Raw genomic sequence first — 24,326 nt, 5'->3', positions numbered from 1 at the left:
CCAGGATGGTATGTTGCCTCCCTGGTGCAAGGGTCAAGGATGTTTCGGAGCGGGTGCAGGACATTCTAAAAAGGGAGGGAGAACAGCCAGTTGTCGTGGTGCACGTTGGTACCAATGACATAGGTAAAAAAAGGGATGAGTTCCTACGAAATGAATTTAAGGAGCTAGGAGCTAAATTAAAAAGTAGGACCTCAAAAGTAGTAATCTCGGGATTGCTACCAGTGCCACGTGCTAGTCAGAGTAGGAATCGCAGGATAGCTCAGATGAATACGTGGCTTGAGCAGTGGTGCAGCAGGGAGGGATTCAAATTCCTGGGGCATTGGAACCGGGTCTGGGGGAGGTGGGACCAGTACAATCCGGACGGTCTGCACCTGGGCGGAATCGGAACCAATGTCCTCGGGGGAGTGTTTGCTAGTGCTGTTGGGGAGGAGTTAAACTAATATGGCAGGGGGATGGGAACCAATGCAGGGAGATAGAGGGAAACAAAAAGGAGGCAAAAACAAAAGACCGAAAGGAGATGAGGAAAAGTGGAGGGCAGAGAAACCCAAGGCAAAGAACAAAAAGGGCTATTGTACAGCAAAATTCTAAAAGGACAGAGGGTGTTAAAAAAACAAGCCTAAAGGCTTTGTGTCTTAATGCAAGCAGTATCCGCAATAAGGTGGATGAATTAACTGTGCAAATAGATGTTAACAAATATGATGTGATTGGGATTACGGAGACGTGGCTCCAGGATGAGCAGGGCTGGGAACTCAACATCCAGGGGTATTCAACATTCAGGAAGGATAGAATAAAAGGAAAAGGAGGTGGGGTAGCATTGCTGGTTAAGGAGGAGATTAAGGCAATAGTTAGGAAGGACATTAGCTTGGATGATGTGGAATCTATATGGGTAGAGCTGCAGAACACCAAAGGGCAAAAAACGTTAGTGGGAGTTGTGTACAGACCTCCAAACAGTAGTAGTGATGTTGGGGAGGGCATCAAACAGGAAATTAGGGGTGCGTGCAATAAAGGTGCAGCAGTTATAATGGGTGACTTTAATATGCACATAGATTGGGCTAACCAAACTGGAGGAGGATTTTCTGGAGCGCATAAGGGATGGTTTTTTAGACCAATATGTCGAGGAACCAACTAGGGGGGAGGCCATCTTAGACTGGGTGTTATGTAATGAGAGAGGATTAATTAGCAATCTCGTTGTGCGAGGCCCCTTGGGGAAGAGTGACCATAATATGGTGGAATTCTGCATTGGGATGGAGAATGAAACAGTTAATTCAGAGACCATGGTCCAGAACTTAAAGAAGGCTAACTTTGAAGGTATGAGACGTGAATTGGCTGGGATAGATTGGCGAATGATACTTAAGGGGTTGACTGTGGATGGGCAATGGCAGACATTTAGAGACCGCATGGATGAACTACAACAATTGTACATTCCTGTCTGGCATAGAAATAAAAAAGGGAAGGTGGCTCAACCGTGGCTATCAAGGGAAATCAGGGATAGTATTAAAGCCAAGGAAGTGGCATACAAATTGGCCAGAAATAGCAGCGAACCTGGGGACTGGGAGAAATTTAGAACTCAGCAGAGGAGGACAAAGGGTTTGATTAGGGCAGGGAAAATGGAGTATGAGAAGAAGCTTGCAGGGAACATTAAGACGGATTGCAAAAGTTTCTATAGATATGTAAAGAGAAAAAGGTTAGTAAAGACAAACGTAGGTCCCCTGCAGTCAGAATCAGGGGAACAAAGAAATGGCGGACCAATTGAACAAGTACTTTGGTTCGGTATTCACGAAGGAGGACACGAGTAACCTTCCGGTTATAAAAGGGGTCGGGGGGTCTAGTAAGGAGGAGGAACTGAGGGAAATCCTTATTAGCCGGGAAATTGTGTTGGGGAAATTGATGGGATTGAAGGCCGATAAATCCCCAGGGCTTGATGGACTGCATCCCAGAGTACTTAAGGAGGTGGCCTTGGAAATAGTGGATGCGTTGACAGTCATTTTCCAACATTCCATTGACTCTGGATCAGTTCCTATGGAGTGGAGGGTAGCCAATGTAACCCCACTTTTTAAAAAAGGAGGGAGAGAGAAAACAGGGAATTATAGACTGGTCAGCCTGACATCGGTAGTGGGTAAAATGATGGAATCAATTATTAAGGATGTCATAGCAGTGCATTTGGAAAGAGGTGACATGATAGGTCCAAGTCAGCATGGATTTGTGAAAGGGAAATCATGCTTGACAAATCTTCTGGAATTTTTTGAGGATGTTTCCAGTAGAGTGGATAAGGGAGAACCAGTTGATGTGGTATATTTGGACTTTCAGAAGGCGTTCGACAAGGTCCCACACAAGAGATTGATGTGCAAAGTTAGAGCACATGGGATTGGGGGTAGTGTACTGACATGGATTGAGAACTGGTTGTCAGACAGGAAGCAAAGAGTAGGAGTAAATGGGTACTTTTCAGAATGGCAGGCAGTGACTAGTGGGGTACCGCAAGGTTCTGTGCTGGGGCCCCAGCTGTTTACACTGTACATTAATGATTTAGATGAGGGGATTAAATGTAGTATCTCCAAATTTGCGGATGACACTAAGTTGGGTGGCAGTGTGAGCTGCGAGGAAGATGCTGTGAGGCTGCAGAGCGACTTGGATAGGTTAGGTGAGTGGGCAAATGCATGGCAGATGAAGTATAATGTGGATAAATGTGAGGTTATCCACTTTGGTGGTAAAAACAGAGAGACAGACTATTATCTGAATGGTGACAGATTAGGAAAAGGGGAGGTGCAAAGAGACCTGGGTGTCATGGTACATCAGTCATTGAAGGTTGGCATGCAGGTGCAGCAGGCGGTTAAGAAAGCAAATGGCATGTTGGCCTTCATAGCAAGGGGATTTGAGTACAGGGGCAGGGAGGTGTTGCTACAGTTGTACAGGGCATTGGTGAGGCCACACCTGGAGTATTGTGTACAGTTTTGGTCTCCTAACCTGAGGAAGGACATTCTTGCTATTGAGGGAGTGCAGCGAAGGTTCACCAGACTGATTCCCGGGATGGCGGGACTGACCTATCAAGAAAGACTGGATCAACTGGGCTTGTATTCACTGGAGTTCAGAAGAATGAGAGGGGACCTCATAGAAACATTTAAAATTCTGACGGGGTTAGACAGGTTAGATGCAGGAAGAATGTTCCCAATGTTGGGGAAGTCCAGAACTAGAGGTCACAGTCTAAGGATAAGGGGTAAGCCATTTAGGACCGAGATGCGGAGGAACTTCTTCACCCAGAGAGTGGTGAACCTGTGGAATTCTCTACCACAGAAAGTTGTTGAGGCCAATTCACTAAATATATTCAAAAAGGAGTTAGATGAGGTCCTTACTACTAGGGGAATCAAGGGGTATGGCGAGAAAGCAGGAATGGGGTACTGAAGTTGAATGTTCAGCCATGAACTAATTGAATGGCGGTGCAGGCTAGAAGGGCCGAATGGCCTACTCCTGCACCTATTTTCTATGTTTCTATGTTCCCTGCGCCTAATTTCTCAAGTGTAGGCAAGGTTTTCTGAGCGTACAAAAATCTACACTTACTCCATTCTAAGTTAGTTTGGAGTAAGTTTTTGCTGCTTAAACTTGCAAAACAGGTGTAAGTGGCTGGACACATCCCCTTTTGAAAAAAAAACTGTTCTAAAATGAAACTATTCTAACTCACTGGGCCCAAGTTTCCACAAGAAAAAAAACGGGCGCCCCTCCGAGCTGGGCGCCCGTTTTTCGAATCTAAAAAAATCCTCGGTATTCTCCACCTACTTACAGGTCCTCTGGCCCTTGGCGCAGCCAGCACGAGCTGTGGGGGGGGCGGAGCCAGGTCCCGGCGCTGAAAACAGTGCCGGGACCTCTACACATGCGCGCTACAGTCGGCACGCAAGTGCAGTAGCTCCAGGCGCCGAACTGTGTGGAGGGACCCGAAGCACGCAGTCCCTAGCCCTGGCTGAATGGCCTCACTGGGGCTGCGTGGATAAGGCTCCTCCCACGGCCAGCTCCTGCTCCCCGCCAAGACCCGACACCTGCTCCCCCCCGCCGACCAGACCCGACCAGACACCCGCCCCCCACCCCCCGCCGACCAGACCGGACACCCGCTCCCCCCCCCCCGCCGACCAGACCCGACACCCGCTCCCCCCCCCCCGCCGACCAGACACTCGCTTCCCCCCCCCCCCCCACTGGACCCGACTCCCGACTCCCGGACTGGATCCGATCCGACCTGACCTCTCCCTTCCCCACACCCCCCCCTCTCTCCCCCCACCCCCGCTCTCCCTCCCCCCCTCCCTCTCCCTCCCCCCCTCGCTCTCTCCCTCCCTCCCCCCCTCTCCCTCCCTCCCTCCCTCCCTCCCTCCCTCCCTCCCTCTCTCTCTCTCTCTCTCTCTCTCCCCCTCCCGCTCAGCGACACGAACGGCTTTCTCCTCCCCCTCTCGCTCAGCGGCACGAACGGCTGCAGAATTCTCCCTGGCTGAAGCACTTTCACACAGGTAGGAAGATGGTTTATTTAATCTTTTCTTGGCTTATAAATGTTTATTCAGGTTGGATTTATTTGTATAATATTTGTAGAAGTATAAATAAGGATTTATTGTAGAATTTAATGATTTCCCTTCCCCCCCCCCCCCTCCCCCCCACCTCGTTCTGGACGCCTAATTTGTAACCTGCGCCTGATTTTTTAATGTGTAGAACAGGTTGTTTCAGTTCTACAAAAATCTTCGCTGACTCCATTCTACTTTAGTTTGGAATACATTTTCACTGTGGAAACTTTCAAATCAGGCGTCAGTGGCCGGACACGCCCCCTTTTGAAGAAAAAATTCTGTTCTAAACTCGAACTATTCTACCTGACTAGAACTGCAGAAAAAAAAATGTGGAGAATTGCGATTTCTAAAATAGTCCGTTCTCCACCAGTTGCTCCTAAAAATCAGGCGCGAATCATGTGGAAACTTGGGCCCACTAGAACTGGAGCAAACTAAATGCCGAGAATTGCAATTTCTAAGATACTCCATTCTAAACTAGTTTCTCCAAAAAAATAGGAGCAACTCAGGCCGAAACTTGAGCCCAAAGAATTGATTGAGAGCTCTTGGGTTGTATAGCTGAAAACTGTATTATGCAGTGCATTTGCCTATTCATTCAGTGGTCCATTGAGTCAAGGACTGTAGTGATTCACTATAAATTTTCTCTCTGTACGCAAGAAGTCTAATAAGAAAAGAATCAAAAGGCTTTTGATAAGATACCACATGGTCGGCTCATGAATAAAAATGTTAGGAAATGAGGAGTCAGGTGAAATGGCTAAATGGGTAGCAAATTGGCTAAAAAATAGAAAGCAGAGATTAGGGGTAAAGGGTAGTTATTCAGATTGGAGGAAGATAGAAAGCGGTGTTCCACAAGGATCAGTGCTGAGACTACCGTTATTCATAATTTACAATAGCATTTCCATAGGAAATGTGGCACTCAATTTACGCACAGCAAGCTCCCACAAACAGCAAATTGATAATGACTAAAGTAGAACACGCAAATACTAAAACATGTCCCAAGGCTTGAAGTTGAGAGCGATGATTTTGCAATGTTACAAAATTGCTGAAAAATAAAAACTTTGACATCTAAACTTTCATTAAACATGAAATATAGTTTTATTTAATAGCATGACTGCAACATAAAGTGAAATGAACAATTAAACAGTCATTATGACCTTTGTGTGACTGCTGAGAATGGGGGTAAAGTATGCCAGGTACATTTCCCGAACAAGGCCACAGAATGGGGGCAGGGAGGGAATTACTTTACTGCCATGACTCCTCTGTGGTACTAAACTTTGAAATATTTTTCTCTGCGTGGATGATGGCATATCTATCTGTATGTGAAACAAATTAAGCAAAGTAATGTTTTTGTGATAATCTTGTCAGTAAGCCTTATATTAAGAACTATAGCCAATGTAATTCTAAAAGCTGCTTTTCATAACATCATTTGTTTTTCATACACTCAAGAAATCTGAAACATGAATTTCCTTAAAGGTTTGACCTTTCACCCTCTTTTTTTCCCCCTTTTATCCCCTCCTCTCCTGAAGGTCACAATTCATGTCACAGTAAAGCTCCACATTCAATGGTGTCCTCATACTTTGCCCATGTGATTGCTCTTCATATGCCAGCCCGCACAGTGAAGGTCAGGAAGCCATTAACTCATAGGGCCTATTACAGCCAAACCCAATAGTGTCCTCACTCAATGTACAAAGTACACGTCAGTAAAGACTCAGTGAAAATCACAAGTGAAATCCCTTTCCGGACTTTGTTTTCCTTTCCTAGTCAGGACAGCAAGGCTAGTTATTGTACCCCCACCACTGGCTGCTTGACCTGAGTGTTTCCAGTATTTTCTGTTTATATTTCATATTTCCAGGACCTGCAGTATTTTGCCTTTTGTATAAACGGGCAGGCGGGCACACGGATATTAACTACTGGCCTGAGCACTGTCCAATCCAGGCAAAATTTATAACCTCAATCCCCGAGTGCTAGGGGTTCACAAAGGGAATTCTGCAAGGGATTTTACACCAAACCTAGTTCTGAAATATCTGCATTGTAAGATTAAATACTGCTGTCACATTCACAAGTGTAGGAGAAAAGGCTGAGTGGGGAATCCTCTATAGCTTTGAAATGGAATCTAGCTTAAAGAAGCTGTTTGGAGCATTACGTCCTACAGCTCAGCTATCCGTGAGCAACTGGGTGAAACCCCAGTATTTCAAATTACATGGCCAAATGGATACTCAGCTCAGAGAGACCGAGACAATTCTTTCTTACTATGTACTTGCCACCTTCTAATGACCTGCAACACCAATTACTACATAACACTGTATAAACAATATTTACCTAACTACTTATGTAATAAACATTAAAATATTACCGTTAAAAATACTCAACTCGCACAATAACAATTACAGACATTGGTGTAAAGGTAAATGTGTAAAGTACTCTTTCAGTTCCTTCAAAAATCATTCAGCATTAACAAAGCAGACAGAAGATTTATAGTACTGTGTGTTTTGGGAGCTATCCATTATTGTACACTAGTAAATGGTACTACAGTAACAAATAGCTTTTCTGTAATAAGTACCTTTCAATTTCTGCAATCAAATCACAGTGTACAATAGATCAAATGTGCTTTTAGAATATATTAGAAAATGAATCAATACAATAAAAATCATGAGATTAATAGAATATGCAGCAGGGTCAGAATAAACTGTGGATTTATGTTTTTGGAAAAACTTACGGTAGAGAAGCAAAAAGAAAACAGCAAATTGAGGCAAGTCCTAGAAGTGCACTCCAGAATTCCCACAGGTTCTGTACACATTCTTCCAACACAGAGGATATCCAGGTTTCATTTCCGCATAACAGTCCATTCCTGCCCACAGTGACATTGGATTCATGGTGGTTCCTCGCAAACTGTAGTAAAGCACCCATGATACAAGCACAGGAACCCACTGGAGATTTGTGGCTGTAGTATCCTGGACCTGGAGATCTAATATTTTAAGTACTGGAACCCGCTACAGGAACTTGTTTCTTTATATTTAGCCATCAAGATTTTATCAGCTGAACAGATCCTGGTGCAGTTTCAACATGAGTCACCCTGAAAAAAATATCTTTGCATTAGCTCAATCTAAAATTTGACTTGACCAGAATGTGTTTCAATAAAAGGTGACCATAAATGTACAAAGGGATGTTTTCCCTCACAGATATGAACAAAGAGTACATAAAAAGCCTGCTTAAAATATCTTGCATAGAATTACATAGAAAACTGTAACATAGAAACAGGCTATTCAGTCCAAGCAGTCTGTTTTTAACGTTTATTTTCCACTCCCAGTAGCCTTAATCCCATTTGCCTGCTCTGTTCTCATATCACTTTATCTTCCTTTCCTTTAGCCACCTATCTTTACGGATGCTTCCTGACTTATTGAGCGATTTCGACATTTTCTGTTTTTGTATTAGATTTTCAGAACCTACAGTATTGTTTTTGCTGAAAATGCTGTATTGAGTTGACTGATCGCAACCAGATGGTGACAGAAGTACAACTGGCCTCAGTACCATGGTTCGGGGGGGGGGGGTGGAAATCAGCCAGCACTATTCAGCAAAGTATGGTTGAAGACAGGATTGAGCTCAGTTGTGGTTGACTAGTCCACTAGCATTCACTGGTTCGATTCACGCCTGAAGGGTGACCACTTGCGTAAGGTCCCAGAGGCTGCCCATGCAACTGTGTTCCAGCAAGGAATCGATCAATTGATGCCTTCAGGAGAGAATGAGGGGAGGGGAGAAAATTGGTGGAAAAAAGTTTAACAGTCGGTAAATGAATACAAGCCAAAATTACTTTTATATTTATTTCGATTCTTATTAATTAATTCAACGAGAATATTCCCAGCAATCTATTGTGGCTGTTTTAATTACTTTAAATAAGCAGGGACATTTATCTCGATAAGTAGCTGCTGAAGCTAAATATATTCAATCTTTATTTATACAACATCACATCGAATGAAAGATCACAAAGACTATAAAAACACATAAAATATGGAGATAAATCTCATTTTAATTGAATTGTAATAAAACCACACTATGTGCACCTGCTTCTTATTTTACTGACTGCTATGAAAATGGATTATTTGAACGATTTATAAATATTGCATAAAAAGTGTCTCCATGTTTCCTGCTTGGATGCATGTAGGAAATTACATTTTGCGCTAGATCACGGATAAGCAGCTAGAATTTAACAACAGGGGTAGTGTGTACTTTATGCCTCTTACAGAATATTTCTTGTATGACATTTGCCATCATTGCAAGGTAAAAGCCAGTGAGACTAATTGTTCTCTGGTTACTGTTCAGTGTGCACTGGACACAACAGCACAGAACAAGGCTTCATAAAAGCAGGCCTCCACCACGTTCGCACATGATGTACAATTCTGGTGGATGAACAGGCAAAGCTGGAAAGCTCCAAGCTGATACAGACAAGCATATGCAATTGAAATGGCAATAACGCAGAGGTGATGCAGTAGCATCTTCGGTATCATTTTCTGGCCTGATTGGATTTAGGGCACAGACCATTTGTCGTAATTGCCCATTTTAGTAGATGTCCTGCATTTGCTCGGTGTTGACCAGTAAAAAGGAAACTTAAAGGCCCAAGAAAAAAAATCTTTATTTTTTTTTTCCTGCTGGCACTTAAGTTCCCATGAACCTTTCTGTCAATTCTTTTAATTTTTTTGGTCTCCAGCGTAAGTGGCCTCAATGAGTTTTCCACAGGGAATCCGCTATCTGAGGACTGTTAGGCAAGTCAGGCTTCACGGGAGCTGCTCGGTGACCACCTGCCAGCATTTGCATACCCGCCTCTGGTGAGCATGCCTCACTTTGGCATATGATTCGTGCATGCAAAGGGTCCAACTCTAAAGGTAAGTTGTGAAAGCAAGCCGAATGCTAGACATGTGTGAAGGCTTCATAACCATTATGCATGTTGGCTCTTCAGAAGTATCCCAATCACAGTATGTCATGCTTTACATAGTATGACATGACTTTCCTAGTGGCTGATAACAGGGAGATTCTTCTGTAGTTGCCGCAGTTGGATTTGTCCCCTTTTCTAAAGAATGGTCACGATTACTGCATCTCTGAGATCTCCCGGCATGCTCTCCTCCTTCCAGATGAGAGAAATGAGGTCATGCATTCGTGCCAATATTGCTTCTCCGCCATACTTTAGTGCCTCAGCGGGGATTCCATCCGCTCCTGATGCCTTGTTGTTCTTGAGCTGACGGATGGCCTTTTCTACCTCGTGCAGGGCTGGGGTTTTGCTGAGATGGTGGTGGGTAGTATGCTGCGGGATGGAGTCGAGGACACTCATGTCAAAGGCAGAGTCTCGATTAAGGAGATCTTCGAAGTGCTCCTTCCAGCGGATCCTAACTCGGCATCCTTGAGGAGTGTCTCCCCGGTCTTGGCCAGCAGTGGGATGGGGCCTTGGGTGCTTGGGCCATAGGTGGACTTGACTGCGAAGAATCCTTGCACATCATGGCTGTCGGCTAACTGCTGAATCTCCTGTACTTTCTCCACCCACCATCTATTCTTCAGGTTGCGGGTTTTTTGTTGGACCTTGGCCTTAAGCCGTCTGTAAAGCTGCTTTGCTGCTCCAGAGTTGGGTTGCTGTTTTAGGTTCAGAAATGCCCCGTGCTTGCGGTTTATTAGCTCTTGGATCTCCTGGCCATTCTCATCAAACCAGTCCTGGTGTTTCCTGGTTGAGTGATTGAGCGTCTCTTTGCAGGCACTGATTATGGTGGTCTCGAGGGCAGACCAAGCGCTGTGGGCACTCTGCGTCTTGGGGTCATCAAGGGACACCAGGTTAGCTGATTGTATAGGGCTCTTTTAGCTGGGTATTTGAGTGCCCTGGCGTTGATTATTTTGCAGCACTGCTTCTATTGCAGTCATCGCTTTGGGGCTATATTGATGTTGATGACGGAACGGATTAGGCGGTGATCCGTCCAGCAGTCGTCGGCTCCTGTTATGGCGCGGGTAATGCGCACGTCCTTGCGATCCCTTGCTCGAACGATGACGTAGTCAAGCAGGTGCCAGTGCTTGGAGCCTATTATCAGCAAGGGCAGACATCGGCGACGAGGTTCAACACTGCCTCCAGTGCACCAGCGCAGCCTTCGGCCACCTGAGGAAGAGAGTGTTCGAAGATCAGGCCCTCAAATCTGGTACCAAGCTCATGGTCTACAGAGTTGTAGTGATACCCACCCTCCTGTAGGGCTCAGAGACGTGGACCATTTACAGTAGACACCTCAAATCGCTAGAGGAATACCATCAACGATGTCTCCGCAAGATCCTGCAAATCCCCCGGGAGGACAGACGCACCAACGTCAGTGTTCCCGATCAGGCCAACATCCCCAGCATCGAAGCACTGACCACACTCGACCAGCTCCATTGGGCAGGCCACACTGTTCGCATGCTCGACACAAGACTCCCAAAGCAAGCGCTCTACTCAGAACTCCTACATGGAAAACGAGCCCCAGATGGGCAGAGGAAACGTTTCAAGGACACCTTCAAAGCCTCCTTGATTAATTGCAATATCCCCACCGACACCTGGGAATCCCTGGCCCGAGACCGCCCTAAGTGGAGGAAGAGCATCCGGGACGGCGCTGAGCATCTCGAGTCTCGTCGTCGAGAGCATGCAGAAAGGAAGCACAGGCAGCAGAAGGAGCGTGCGGCAACCAGGCTCCCCACCCACCCTTTCCTTCAACCACTGTCTGTCCCACCTGTGACAGAGACTGTAATTCCCATATTGGACTGTGCAGTCACCTGGGAACTCACTTTGAGTGGAAGCAAGTCTTCCTTGATTTCGAGGGACTGCCTATGATGAGTACTACATGAAAAAAAGAAAGAGAGTGTTCCAAGGTAATAATCAGCCCGAAAAGCCTGAAAACCCACAAAACTGTCACCAACTAAATTTGCATTGTCACACCAAGCAGAGGTGATATGAGGAAAAAAATATGTAGCAAGTTTAATGATCTGGAATGCACTGCCTAAAAGGGCGTTGGAGCAAATTCAATAGTAACTTTCAAAAAAGGGAATTAGATAAATACTTGGAGAAAAAGTTGCAGGGCTATGAGGAAAGAGCAAGGGAGTTGGACTAATTGGATCGCTCGTTTAAAGAGCCAGCACATGCACAATGGGCCGAATGGCCTCCTTCTGTGCTGCATCATTCTATGATTCTAGAAGCAGAGATGATATCTACTGCTAACAATACTCGTCAGCTGCAGCCTCAAGCCTGCCATCACCTCCTTTCAGGCACGCTGCATTGCTTATGGGGACAGTGGCAGAGAGGGTGACCCACTTCAGTATCGAGCAGGTGCTGGGTTGCTCCATTATATTGAGTTTCCTGTCCCTTCATTTTTTTCTGTCGCTTCTTAATCTCCTTCAGCCCTGTCACAGGCTAGTAATGGTTGAGATGCTTTTTAAAGATTTTCAGAAATGTTGGCACCTTATTATACCACTTTCTTTCAATTACCCACATACCTTTGAATTCCACTTGCACATAATTCTCTGCTCCTACCACTATTGTACTCGCGTCACCTGTCCAGGTAAGTAATTATGCAAATGACTCAGGAAATGCAAATTACATTCACACTCTAAGAATTGAATGGTGGTTTCAAAGAATAGAAAAGTATTTTTTTTTGCCCTGATTTGCGGTTAAATTATTTGGAGATACTACCAGGACTTTGAAAATGGTCAATGCAATTTATCCTTTCATATGTTTTAAAGGATACAATATTATATGCTCATTCATTCTGAAAATTAAATTATGAAAAGTGGGCCACAAATGGCCAGAAAGTTGTTCAACAATTTTTTTCTGGGCCTTTAAGCTTTCTTCTACATACTGCTTAGTACCAGAAAACAACAATCGGGGCCACTATGTCCGAGGTCAATATGCAACAGTAATTACTGCATGCACACAGATTTCTGGTGACACAATGAGGTCAACAACAAGTTCAGAGCTGCCAAAAAATTGCTTGAAATAAAACAAGCAATATGAAGTATGCTGATTTCTTTTAATGCTATTTTTCTCCTCTCCTTCATTGCTCCTGGGGGTGTTGACCCCTTACTGGGATACGGTTCCAATTGTGTGGCCATCTTTCATTCTGTATGTGTGCCAAGATAGTGAGTGTGGGCAGGCTATTCAATTACAAAACACGCAGAGCTTGATCCCACAAAATTTGCACGATTATTCAATGCTTTATGAGATTTGTTTTAATTTAAAACTAAAGTTATTATAAAGGAGAAATAAGATCCTAACTTTTGCTTTCTCCTCTCTGGATCTCCCTCCATCATACATCATCCATGATTACAAACTTATGCTAATACTGCTCTATAACTGGCCACCAGGAACTGCTCAAAATCAGAATGGGCAATTTTACTTCCCATTTGCTCCCTCCCACACCAACACAAATAGGATTACTTACACACCGGGGCAGGGGAAATAACATTAGGCGTAAGACAGTGTAGTGTAAAACAGGTGATATCATTGGCCGCCCGTTAAACATCTCTCACGGTTTTCCTTTTCATTGAAGTCAATACAAAGGAAAATCGGGAAAGGCGTATAATGGGCAGTTGATCCTATATCATCTGGGTACAAATCCATATCCCACCACTCCATGGAACAGCTCTTTCCCCTCAAATCTAAAACTGCATACACTTTACTTCTTTCTTTCCTTGGAACAAGAAATTTTGCACAGCAAGAATTCTTCAAATATGCTCAACAAACCCCATTCTTCATCTTTTGTTGCATTGTTCTTCAGAGTTTCATGCACCTTCGATATTTACACAGCTACCATATTTTTTTAAAAACCAGCATTTACATTAGTTTGCCTAATTACTGTTATGCAGATTAGAATAGATATAGAAAATACAGGTTGAACCTCCCTTATCCGGAACCCTCGAGACCTGGCCTGTTTTGGTTAAGGGATTTTTCCAGACGAGGGGTGGTCACATTAAATTGGATGGTACAGATACTGAGCAAGGAGATATCAGGGCTGGCTGGCTTGGGGCTGGGAGTGTGGCAGAGAGATCATGGCGGGGTGGGGGGGGGGGGGTTGGATCACGGGATCAGGCCAGCGATTGGGGGAGTTGGCAGCGAGGAAGGTACAATTTGTTCAATTTGTTCATGTCGGAGTTCTGCGCATGTGCCCCCCAGTGGCCAGGAATGGTTCTGGATAAGGGAGTTCTGGATGAGAGGAGGGGGGGGGGTTCAACCTGTATAACAATTTGAAATGCCCTGAAGGCGATCTCAAAATTGATAAGTTAGCAAGTGCATTTGAATCTACAGAATATGGGATTCATTAGATATTAAATTAACTATCATGTATTTTACTCTCAATAAATGGTAATGTTCAACAATTTTACCTTAAACTTCACATAGAATTATCAGAGATAAGTGATCCAAAAAGTATTGAAATATTCTAGATATATGAGGCGAGTATAATATCGCAGCCTGCAAAATTCTGAGTGGAGGGATTGCATTTACCATTTCAAAGACCTGCTAGTAGCTCCTAACAATTGAAACCGTAAATCTGAGCAAAGAAAAAAATACTTGCGTATACTTTGACACCTTCATTTTCACCATTATATATTCAAACTTGACTTGATATTTTCTGTGATTTTAAGTTATCATTTTCATTTCAAACAATCTTTTCTTTGAAGAACACTGAATGTGGAGAGTGACAGCTAACATGCTGACGATGAAAATAGATTTCAATTCACAAACTAATATACTGGTACAGAAAATTTCCCAGTGTGCTAACTATAACAGTATCAATCCACATTGTCCTGTAAATCTACCCAGGTCTACAGTGATTCAAGTGCTTCGTTTGTTGAGCATTTAATTATGTTGCATGCAGTTGAATCCAAATTTATTTGAAAAACAAGTTAGGACTGAATTAGATAGTGGGTGGAAAATGATGCATCACCTTTAGTGTGAGAAGACTAATTTGTTGCGAAAAAATGATTACCCCACCTCTTTTTTTTAAAAAGAGCTGCAAAGTCTTCAGTTACAAGTAGTAGCTCCTTACGCTAATTACATCCAACCTATATTGGAACAAATAAGTAGTAAGTGTTGCAGTAGGAATTCTCCAGACAAGGCACATCACTAAGACCAGCTGTTTCTACCTCCATAACATCGCCCATCTCCGCCCTCGCCTCAGCTTATCTGCTGTTGAAACCCTCATCCATGCCTTTGTTATCTCTAGACTTGACTATTCAAATACACTCCGTTAACCTGAGGTTATCAAAAATTCAGCTGCCCGTGTCCTAACTCGCACCAAGTTCACCCATCAGCCCTGTGCTTGCTGACCTACATTGGCTCCTGGTTAAGCAACACCTCAATTTTAAAATTCTCATCCTGGTTTTCAAATCCCTCCACGGCCTCGCTGCTCTCTAACTCCAAAACCTCCTCCAGTACCACAACCCTCCGAGATATCCGCGCTTCTTCAATTCTGGCCTTCTGACTTTATTCGCTCCACCATTGGCGACTGTGCCTTCAGCTGCCAAGGCCCTACACTCTGGAATTCCCACCATATAGGCTCCTCCTTTAAGACACTCCTTAAAACCTATCTCTTTGACCAAGCTTTCTGCCCTAATATTTTTTTATTTGGCTCGGTGTCAAATTTTGTTTGATAATGCTCTTGTGAAGTGTCTTGGGCATTTTACTATGTTAAATGCGCTATATAAATACATGTTGTAGTTGTACTACAATGCTTAGATCTGTTTAGTAATGAATATTGTAGCAATGTTTGGCACTGAAAAAAGCTATTTCTGGCTTCTGGGCTAAGACACGCAGGTCTATCAGCAGGATAAGGATGACCTATTGAATGCTGGAGGTCATTCTCTAAACTCTCAGGGAAATGTAGCAGTTATTCTTCTAAAAAAATGGGAAAAATAAATACAGGTGAAGGAAGCCATATGGCCTTTTTAAGCTCAACTATTCAGGCATGAAAAACTTAAGTCACCCCATCACATAATTAACTGTATTGTGATTGGATTTAAGGTTTTCATTTCCAATACTCTGCCCAGAAAACCATTCCAAGTGCCAATCACTCGTTTCATGAAATTCTTTTCATGAATATCTGAATACTTTGGCTTATCTAAAGTAATGTTGTGCATTTACTTCATCTGTGTAATTTAATACCTTGTATAACTCTAAAAAATCCCTTTTCAGTTTTTCAAGGCTAAAGAGTCCCAGCTTCTCCATTTTTCTCTCATAATTTAATGCTCCAATAAAGAAAGACTTGTATTTATACAGCGCCTTTCATGACCACCGGACGTCTTAAAGCACTTTACAGTCAATTAAGTCCTTTTGGAGTGTAGTCACTTTTGTAATGTGGGAAACGCGGCAGCCAATTTGCGCACAAACGAGCTCCCACAAACAGTATGTGATAATGACCAGACAATCTGTTTTGGTTATGTTGATGAGGGATATTGGCCAGGACACTGGGGATAACGCCCCTGCCCTTCTTCAAAATAGTGCCATGGGATCTTTCAATGCCTGTGGTTATCCTAGTGGTTCTTCCTTGCACCACCTTTATGACCTGAAAGTTTTCCTTATGTTGTGGCGACCAAAACTGAACATAGTGCTCATGGTTCAGCGTATCAGGCATTCTACAGTTCCAGCATAACATCTCTGGCTTATATGAGACTGATCAAGCAATCTAGAAATAGATTTAATACAGGTTTGTAAATTACAAAGCGTTTTCATAGAGTGAAAAGGGAAAGACTTTTTACTCTGGTTGGCAAGTCAATGATGAGGGATCATCAATTTTAAAAATTGTCACTAAGAGGTAAGGAGAAAGGTTACGAGACATTCTTTTATAGAGTATTTTTTTGGAGCATGGAAGGGAGTTGTTTAGGGAGAGATAATTGCATCTTTTAAGTGAAAATTGGATAAATATTTGAATCAAATGAAGACACAGACCAATGGGGAGGAAATAGGGTTAGTTTGCAAGGGCCAAATTGCATGCTGTGCTTTATATAATTTGGTATTTTAGTCATTTTGTTTATTGTCAATCTACATGTTTAATATGGAGTCGACTATCATAGTAGGCTGAGCCTTTTCTTGTTAGAGAAGATCTTTGCTTAACGCTTATGTGGTGGAAGATTACCTTTCACATGAGCCCAAGCCGGGTTGTTGTCTCTGTCCAGCTGCATGGGCTACTTCATAATTGGAGGAGTCGTGAATGGAGCTGAACACTGTAGAATGAACCTTATGATGGAGGGACGGTCATAGACTCCATTCTTATGATTCACAAGCACCTCACAACTCTCAGCCTAATATGCTTTAGTAAATACCATCAATCCCCACAAATGTGTTGGTTTTGAGTCCTTTCAGTAACAAACTTATGCAATATTTTTCAAAAATACTAGTTCAAAACAAAAAATCCTCCCATTTAGTATATCGGTTTCACAGTTTCCCTGTTAAACTTAAATTATGTTGTGGTTTTCTTTCAGTATTTTTGTGATAGAGCTCAAATTCCTCTGATCACCACTCTCCCAACTCCCTAAACAGCAGCTCCACTGTGATTTTAATTCAGAATAAAATCTCCCAGGTTGGGGTTAGGTTAAGGAGCAGGATTAAGGTCAGGATAACTATTTCAGGAGAGAGCGAAGAATAGAATTTATTCTGAGGAGGAGATTCTGTACCTATTTCACAAGGAGGAGAGAGCAGATAGATTTTGTCACACTGGCAACAAAGAGTGTAGCGGGAGCTGCATGGCTCGCAGGATCTGCAGCTGTGGAAACACTGACAGTAGCACGACCAACATGAACTCTGGGAAGGGAAGCAGCTGGATTTTAGACACCTGAAAAGTTGGATCTTTCTCCTGCTGGCAGCTGGTGCCAGTCTGTTCAGAGAGGGAGAAAACATTGAAAAGGGGAGAGGTTAGCACACGCGTTTAGGCACTTTACAGCCTTCTGGACTCAACATCGAGTTCAACAATTTCAGATCATAACCCCCACCCCCCAGCCATCTTATGTTTTTTTTCCTCTTTGTCTATAATGGCAACTGGTCATTACTATGCCATTCACACCCTATCCAGATTTATCTTTTTCTAACCTCTATCATTACCATTTCATTTCAGCCCATCATCCCTTTTGTCTCTCTAATCTCTCCTGCCTTCCACCCTATCACACACCTTCCCTTTTGTTCTTTCTTCCCCTCCCCCTTTCAGTGCTTAAGAATGTGCTCTTTTCGAACATTAAGAATTTTAGAAAATGTATTTTTCTACTGCACTTATTTTTCATCTGCAGATTAGCTCTTTGGACGCTTTTTTGAGGATTTAAATATTCATGGGAAATGATGGCCTAAAAAAATAACTCATGGAATAGATCTAGATAAAGTGAAGTGTGGCATCCGGGCTGGCAATAGGCAAGGTCAGGATTTTCTTGCAAAGATATGAAATTAAAAACTACTTATGCCTGCCTATAGGGAAGCTTGTCTTTGAAAATGTTGCTGGCCAACAGCCAAGTCACTCTAACCAAAAGGATCATTGAATGCAAATATCCTGGCAACTTTGTGACTTTCAAACAAAAGCATCTTTGTTAAATTGTGACAGTGTACTTAATTAGTGCCCTCGATTTTTGTATGCTTTCTGCTAACTTTTCAAGAGTTTACAGATATATTTTGAGAAGACATTATGGGCTGGATTTTAGGCATTTGTTCGGCAAAAATGTAAGTTGGAGGAGCGCTGGCGTTAACTCACATGTTACACAACGGACTTTGTGCGCCCAAGCCAAAACTTGCGGCATTAAAGAAATGTCATTGTTGTTTAGTGCCCTGCAACATAACGTATATTGTATGGTTTTATTTTGGCAGGGGGAGTTTTTGTGACTTTGTTACAGTAAAATACATGAATCATTATTTGCCATTGGTGTCTTGAGCATCATTCCAATGTTCACCGGAGATGTGCCTTTATGGAGACACAAAGTATGTCCAGTATTAAGCTCCATCCCTCAGTTTCCTCCATTTAGGAGAGCCAGTCCATTATGAGCTGGCGACTTGCGACTCTTGGTCCGGCAGCATCTCCACACTGCCTCCCCCGTGGATGGTGTGGCTATCCAATGGGGGCCTCACCAAGCTCCTCTTTGTCGTCCTCCTCCTGAGGTGGGCATGCAATCTCCACTGGCAATTCCTGGCCCCTCATGATGACCAAGTTGTGCACCATACCACAATGAATTCAGATACTTGTTGAGGGAGTATTGAAGGCTGCCTCCAGGAGCGGTCGAGGCATCGGTCTACCTGTAGGAAACGGAAGTGCAGCTTTCTCACACACTACTACTCAGAGAGCTGGAGGTATGAGCGTTGGTCCCTGTAAACCTGTGGGGGGTGGGGGGTGAGGCCTCCTCCCTGGACATCTTAAGCCTCTCCTCATCCGTGGACCGACATGGCCAAGAGACCTTCTTCTAGCTTGATGCCTCCTGGCAGGAGCATGGAGCATGATATGCTGACAAACTAGTAATGCCCCCATTAAATGTTCTCACTGAAGTCGTAGGTGAAAATCATTGGTAGATAAAAGTGACGTTTGCAAGTTGGAGCTTCACGCAGCATGATGTGCGCAACCGTTGTAGTCAATATGACCTGCGATGTAGGATCCTCATCCCTCCATTTAAATACTCTGCCAATACCGCCTGCCGCACCCTGGGCCCGCCTGTTTTTTTCAGGCGTTTCCTGGGTCGGCGCTAAATGAGATGCAAGGGCCGAATGTTCCATCCGGGACGCTAGCGCAGCGTTGCACGATGATTGACGTCATGATCTCAATCAAAATAGATGGCGGGGCGGTAAATGTTTGCGCCGGCGCTAACTGGTAACCGAATCTAGAGGCCGGGTGGTAAATCCTGGACGCCCGGCATTATGCCCAAAAACAGCATTTTGCTAACTGAGGCGCAAATGAGCCGAAAATTCAGTTCTATATGTTTTGATAGCATATTATTTGTACGTTGGATTGGGGTGGTATAATTGCAAGTTGCTGTTGTTGTAAAAACAGAGCTACTGCCTAGTGGCCCTATTTGTTCGATGTCACTGCCCTTACCTGGCTTCAAGTAGGGTTTTTCTTACTTGGCTTATTTCCTTACCTGTGTTGGCTTGTCATCTCCCAAGAGGTTGTTTGGGTGTTCAGGATAGGGCTTTGTGCTAAGTGAGCCTTGTGGCTTCAGACACCCTGATATTTGCCCAGTTCCATCCAGAAAGAGGCCAAACACAACTTGCTCGGTCGGCATATTTACCATAGGTGCTTCAGGGCTGAAGTTGGCACATGTTTCCACAAAGATATGCACTCTTTTACCATGAGCAGTGAAAATTCTGATAGGAATTGGCTCAGCTGGCACAAGGCTACTTGTACAGCGATTGAAAAGCCAGGCATGCTCTTTGTGGCCTCCTGGACTGTCATCCAAAATGGCTGAATGTGAAAGCATGACCAAAATGTAAAAACGTGCGCCTTACTAGCCACAGCCACTCCAGCCAGGAAGACAAAGGAGATAATCTGGGGAGTTTGCATGAGGTGCTATATGCTTGCTGGATGATCTGGAGATGGTGCTGACACATTTTGGTACATGAAGTGATCTATTTTCATACCTATTGTCATTCCTCCTCCATTATCTGCCAGACTAGGCATCATTTCAGGATACTCTTCACGTTTTCTATATATCTTTTATTGTCAAGGTGTACAAGGTAGAGAACTGTGTGCAAAGATCCATTAGGGAGCAGAAGTTCTGGGGATGGGGGGGGCGGGCAGAACCAGCTCTGGTTGGATTTATGGGGTATTGTTGGATTTTGGAGGTTGTAGCAAATTTTGAAATAGCTTAGAAAGAACGCTGAATGAGGTGAAATTTGTCAGCTGAATATTAAAAAGGCATTATATAGCTGTTGTTGAGGAGTTGACCCCATTATGAAAATCATAAATCCTGATTTTCTTTAACACAGTTAATACATTCTCATTTTGTGTACTAATCTCCCATGGCATTTTGCATGGCAAGCCTATTTAACCAACAGGAGCATTATATTCATTAAATACATAATAAATTATTCTATTGGTAAGATGAACACTCATTTAACTAAGCATTTCCTGTTAAGCACACAAGTCCAATTGCTCAAAGTAGCAGATTCTGAAGTCAATCTGAAGTTCAACGCTGAGGTTCAGAGATTAGTGAAGTTTGCAGATGCTTAAAAGTTTTGAGCTCCGAAGAATCCAGCATGAAATAACTCATTATTTTTTCAAAAAACAACTTTCGACACTTTGATGTACTTCTTATATATTTTCCATGAATTAGTTAAAATTCTGTGAAGTTTCTTGCAGTTACACAAGTGTTAAATCGTGGAGTTTCTCAATGTTAGAGAGAGGTTGTGGCCTGGATCTGTAAACAGTAACTGTGGGGCCAAGTTTCGGCCTGAGTTGCTCCTGTTTTTTTGGAGCAACTGGTTTAGAATGGAGTATCTTAGAAATTTAAATTCTCGGCATTTAGTTTGCTCCAGTTCAAAAGGGGGCGTGTCCGGCCATTTACACCTGTTTTCAAAGTTTCGGCAGTGAAAACTTACTCCAAACTAACTTAGAATGGAGTAAGTGAAGATTTTTGTACGTTCGAAAAAACCTTGTTTACACTTTAGAAAATCAGACGTAGGTTACAAATTAGGCGTAGGGAAAGAGTGGGGGGGTTTAAAGGGAAGTTTACAAACATTAAACACTTCATTTTTACAAATAAAGAGCCATCATCAATAATAAATGAAAAATACATCAATAAATCAACCAATAAATCAATCAAAAAAAATTAATAAAAAATAAAAAAAATGTTTTAAAAAAAAATCAATAAATAAAATATTTTCTACTTACCGACTGCAGCACCGGGAGTCCTCCAAGAGCGTGCTGGGACAGTTCCCCCAGTGTGTCTCTGTGTCTCTAGCTCTCTGTCTGTGTCTGTGTTCCTGAAAGCGAGGGGAGGGGGAGAATGGGAGGGGGATGGGGGGGGGGAGAGAGGAGAGAGGAGGGAGGGAGGGAGGAGGGAAGGAGGGAGGAGGGAAGGAGAGAGGAGGGAGGGAGGGAGGGGGGAAGGAGAGAGGAGGGAAGGAGAGAGGAGGGAAGGAGAGAGGAGGGAAGGAGAGAGGAGGGAAGGAGAGAGGAGGGAAGGAGAGAGGAGGGAAGGAGAGAGGAGGGAAGGAGAGAGGAGGGAAGGAGAGAGGAGGGAAGGAGAGAGGAGGGAAGGAGAGAGGAGGGAAGGAGAGAGGAGGGAAGGAGAGAGGAGGGAAGGAGAGAGGAGGGAAGGAGAGAGGAGGGAAGGAGAGAGGAGGGAGGGAGAGAGGAGGGAGGGAGAGAGAGAGAGAGAGAGAGGAGGGAGAGAGAGAGGAGGGAGAGAGAGAGGAGGGAGAGAGAGAGGAGGGAGAGAGAGAGGAGGGAGAGAGAGAGGAGGGAGGGAGAGAGGAGGGAAGGAGAGAGGAGGGAGGGAGGAGGGAAGGAGGGAGGAGGGAAGGAGAGAGGTGGGAGGAGGGAAGGAGAGAGGAGGAAGGGAGAGGAGGGAAGGAGAGAGGGAAGGAGAGAGGGAGGGAGGGAGGAGGGAAGGAGGGAGGAGGGAGGGAAAGAGGAGGTAGGGTGGGAGGAGGGAAGGAGAGAGGAGGCAGGGAGGGAGGGAGGAGGGGAGGAGAGAGGAGGGAGGGAGGGAGGAGGGAAGGAGAGAGGAGGGAGGGAAGGAGAGAGGAAGGAGGGAGGAGGGAAGGAGAGAGGAGGGTGGGAGGGAGGAGGGAGGGAGGGAAGGAGAGAGGAGGGAGGGAAGGAGGAGGGAAGGAGAGAGGAGGAGGGAGGGAGGGAAGGAGAGAGGAGGGAGGGAAGGAGGAGGGAAGGAGAGAGGAGGGAGGGAGGGAGGGAGGGAGGAGGGAAGGAGAGAGGAGGGAGGGAAGGAGAGAGGAGGGAGGGAATGAGAGAGGAAGGAGGGAGGAGGGAAGGAGAGAGGAGGGAGGGAGGGAGGAGGGAAGGAGAGAGGAGGGAGGGAGGGAGGAGGGAAGGAGAGAGGAGGGAGGGAAGGAGAGAGGAGGGAGGGAAGGAGAGAGGAGGGAGGGAGAGAGAAGGGAGGGAGGAGGAGAAGGAGGGAGAGAGAAGGGAGGGAGGAGGAAGGGAGGGAGGAGGAAGGGAGGGAGGAGGAAGGAGGGAAAGAGAGGAGGAGGGAAAGAGAGAGGAGGGAGGGAGGAGGGAAGGAGAGAGGAGGGAGGGAGATAGGAGGGAAGGAGAGAGGAGGGAAGGAGGGAAGAGGGTAGGAGAGAGGAGGGAGGGAAGAGGGAAGGAGAGAGGAGGGAGAGAGGGAGGAGGGAAGGAGAGTTGGGAGGGAGGGAGGAGGGAAGGAGGGAGGAGGGAAGGAGAGAGGAACGAGAGAAGGAGAGAGGAGGGAGGGAGGAGGGAAGGAGAGAGGAGGGGAGGGAGGAGGGAAGGAGAGAGGAGGGAGGGAGGGAGGAGGGAAGGAGAAAGGAGGAGGAGGAGAGAAGAGGAAGGAGAGAGGAGGGAAGGAGAGAGGAGGGAAGGAGAGAGGAGGGAAGGAGAGAGGAGGGAAGGAGAGAGGAGGGAAGGAGAGAGGAGGGAAGGAGAGAGGAGGGAAGGAGAGAGGAGGGAAGGAGAGAGGAGGGAAGGAGAGAGGAGGGAAGGAGAGAGGAGGGAAGGAGAGAGGAGGGAAGGAGAGAGGAGGGAAGGAGAGAGGAGGGAAGGAGAGAGGAGGGAAGGAGAGAGGAGGGAAGGAGAGAGGAGGGAAGGAGAGAGGAGGGAAGGAGAGAGGAGGGAAGGAGAGAGGAGGGAAGGAGAGAGGAGGGAAGGAGAGAGGAGGGAAGGAGAGAGGAGGAAGGAGAGAGGAGGGAAGGAGAGAGGAGGGAAGGAGAGAGGAGGGAAGGAGAGAGGAGGGAAGGAGAGAGGAGGGAAGGAGAGAGGAGGGAAGGAGAGAGGAGGGAAGGAGAGAGGGGAAAGAGGAGGGAAGGAGAGAGGAGGGAAGGAGAGAGGAGGGAAGGAGAGAGGAGGGAAGGAGAGAGGAGGGAAGGAGAGAGGAGGGAAGGAGAGAGGAGGGAAGGAGAGAGGAGGGAAGGAGAGAGGAGGGAAGGAGAGAGGAGGGAAGGAGAGAGGAGGGAAGGAGAGAGGAGGGAAGGAGAGAGGAGGGAAGGAGAGAGGAGGGAAGGAGAGAGGAGGGAGGGAGAGAGAGAGAGAGAGAGGAGGGAGAGAGAGAGGAGGGAGAGAGAGAGGAGGGAGAGAGAGAGGAGGGAGAGAGAGAGGAGGGAGAGAGAGAGGAGGGAGGGAGAGAGGAGGGAGGGAGAGAGGAGGGAGGGAGAGAGGAGAGAGGAGGAGGAGAGAGGAGGGAAGGAGAGAGGAGGGAGGGAGGAGGGAAGGAGAGAGGAGGGAGGGAGGGAGGAGGGAAGGAGAGAGGTGGGAGGAGGGACGGAGAGAGGAGGGAGGAGAGGAGGGAAGGAGAGAGGGAAGGAGAGAGGAGGGAGGGAAAGAGGAGGTAGGGTGGGACGAGGGAAGGAGAGAGGAGGCAGGGAGGAGGGAGGAGGGGAGGAGAGAGGGAGGAGAGAGGAGGGAGGGAGGAGGGAAGGAGAGAGGAGGGAGGGAAGGAGAGAGGAAGGAGGGAAGGAGAGAGGAAGGAGGGAGGAGGGAAGGAGAGAGGAGGGTGGGAGGAGGAGGGAAGGAGAGAGGAGGAGGGAGGGAGGGAAGGAGAGAGGAGGGAGGGAAGGAGGAGGGAAGGAGAGAGGAGGAAGGGAGGGAGGGAGGGAGGAGGGAGGAGGGAGGGAGGGAGGAGGGAAGGAGAGAGGAAGGGAGGGAGGGAGGAGGG

General features: G+C 45.6%; 1 protein-coding gene across 2 annotated transcripts in view; it reads right to left on the bottom strand.

Moving 5' to 3' along the window:
* LOC139265346 (lysosomal amino acid transporter 1 homolog) overlaps positions 1–24,326 on the bottom strand; it is a 61,929-nt gene that overhangs the window by 30,218 nt on the left and 7,385 nt on the right. For both annotated transcript variants that reach the window (XM_070882313.1, XM_070882314.1), the window contains exon 2: positions 7,246–7,602. In XM_070882313.1, the coding sequence (XP_070738414.1) occupies positions 7,246–7,436 (191 nt within the window). In that variant the 5' untranslated portion in view covers positions 7,437–7,602. The remainder of the gene's footprint in view (positions 1–7,245; positions 7,603–24,326) is intronic.

The sequence above is a fragment of the Pristiophorus japonicus genome, chromosome 6 (assembly GCF_044704955.1).
Source record: "Pristiophorus japonicus isolate sPriJap1 chromosome 6, sPriJap1.hap1, whole genome shotgun sequence".
In the NCBI taxonomy this organism is placed as follows: Eukaryota; Metazoa; Chordata; class Chondrichthyes; family Pristiophoridae; genus Pristiophorus; species Pristiophorus japonicus.
This window is presented reverse-complemented; position numbering and strand designations above follow the sequence as displayed.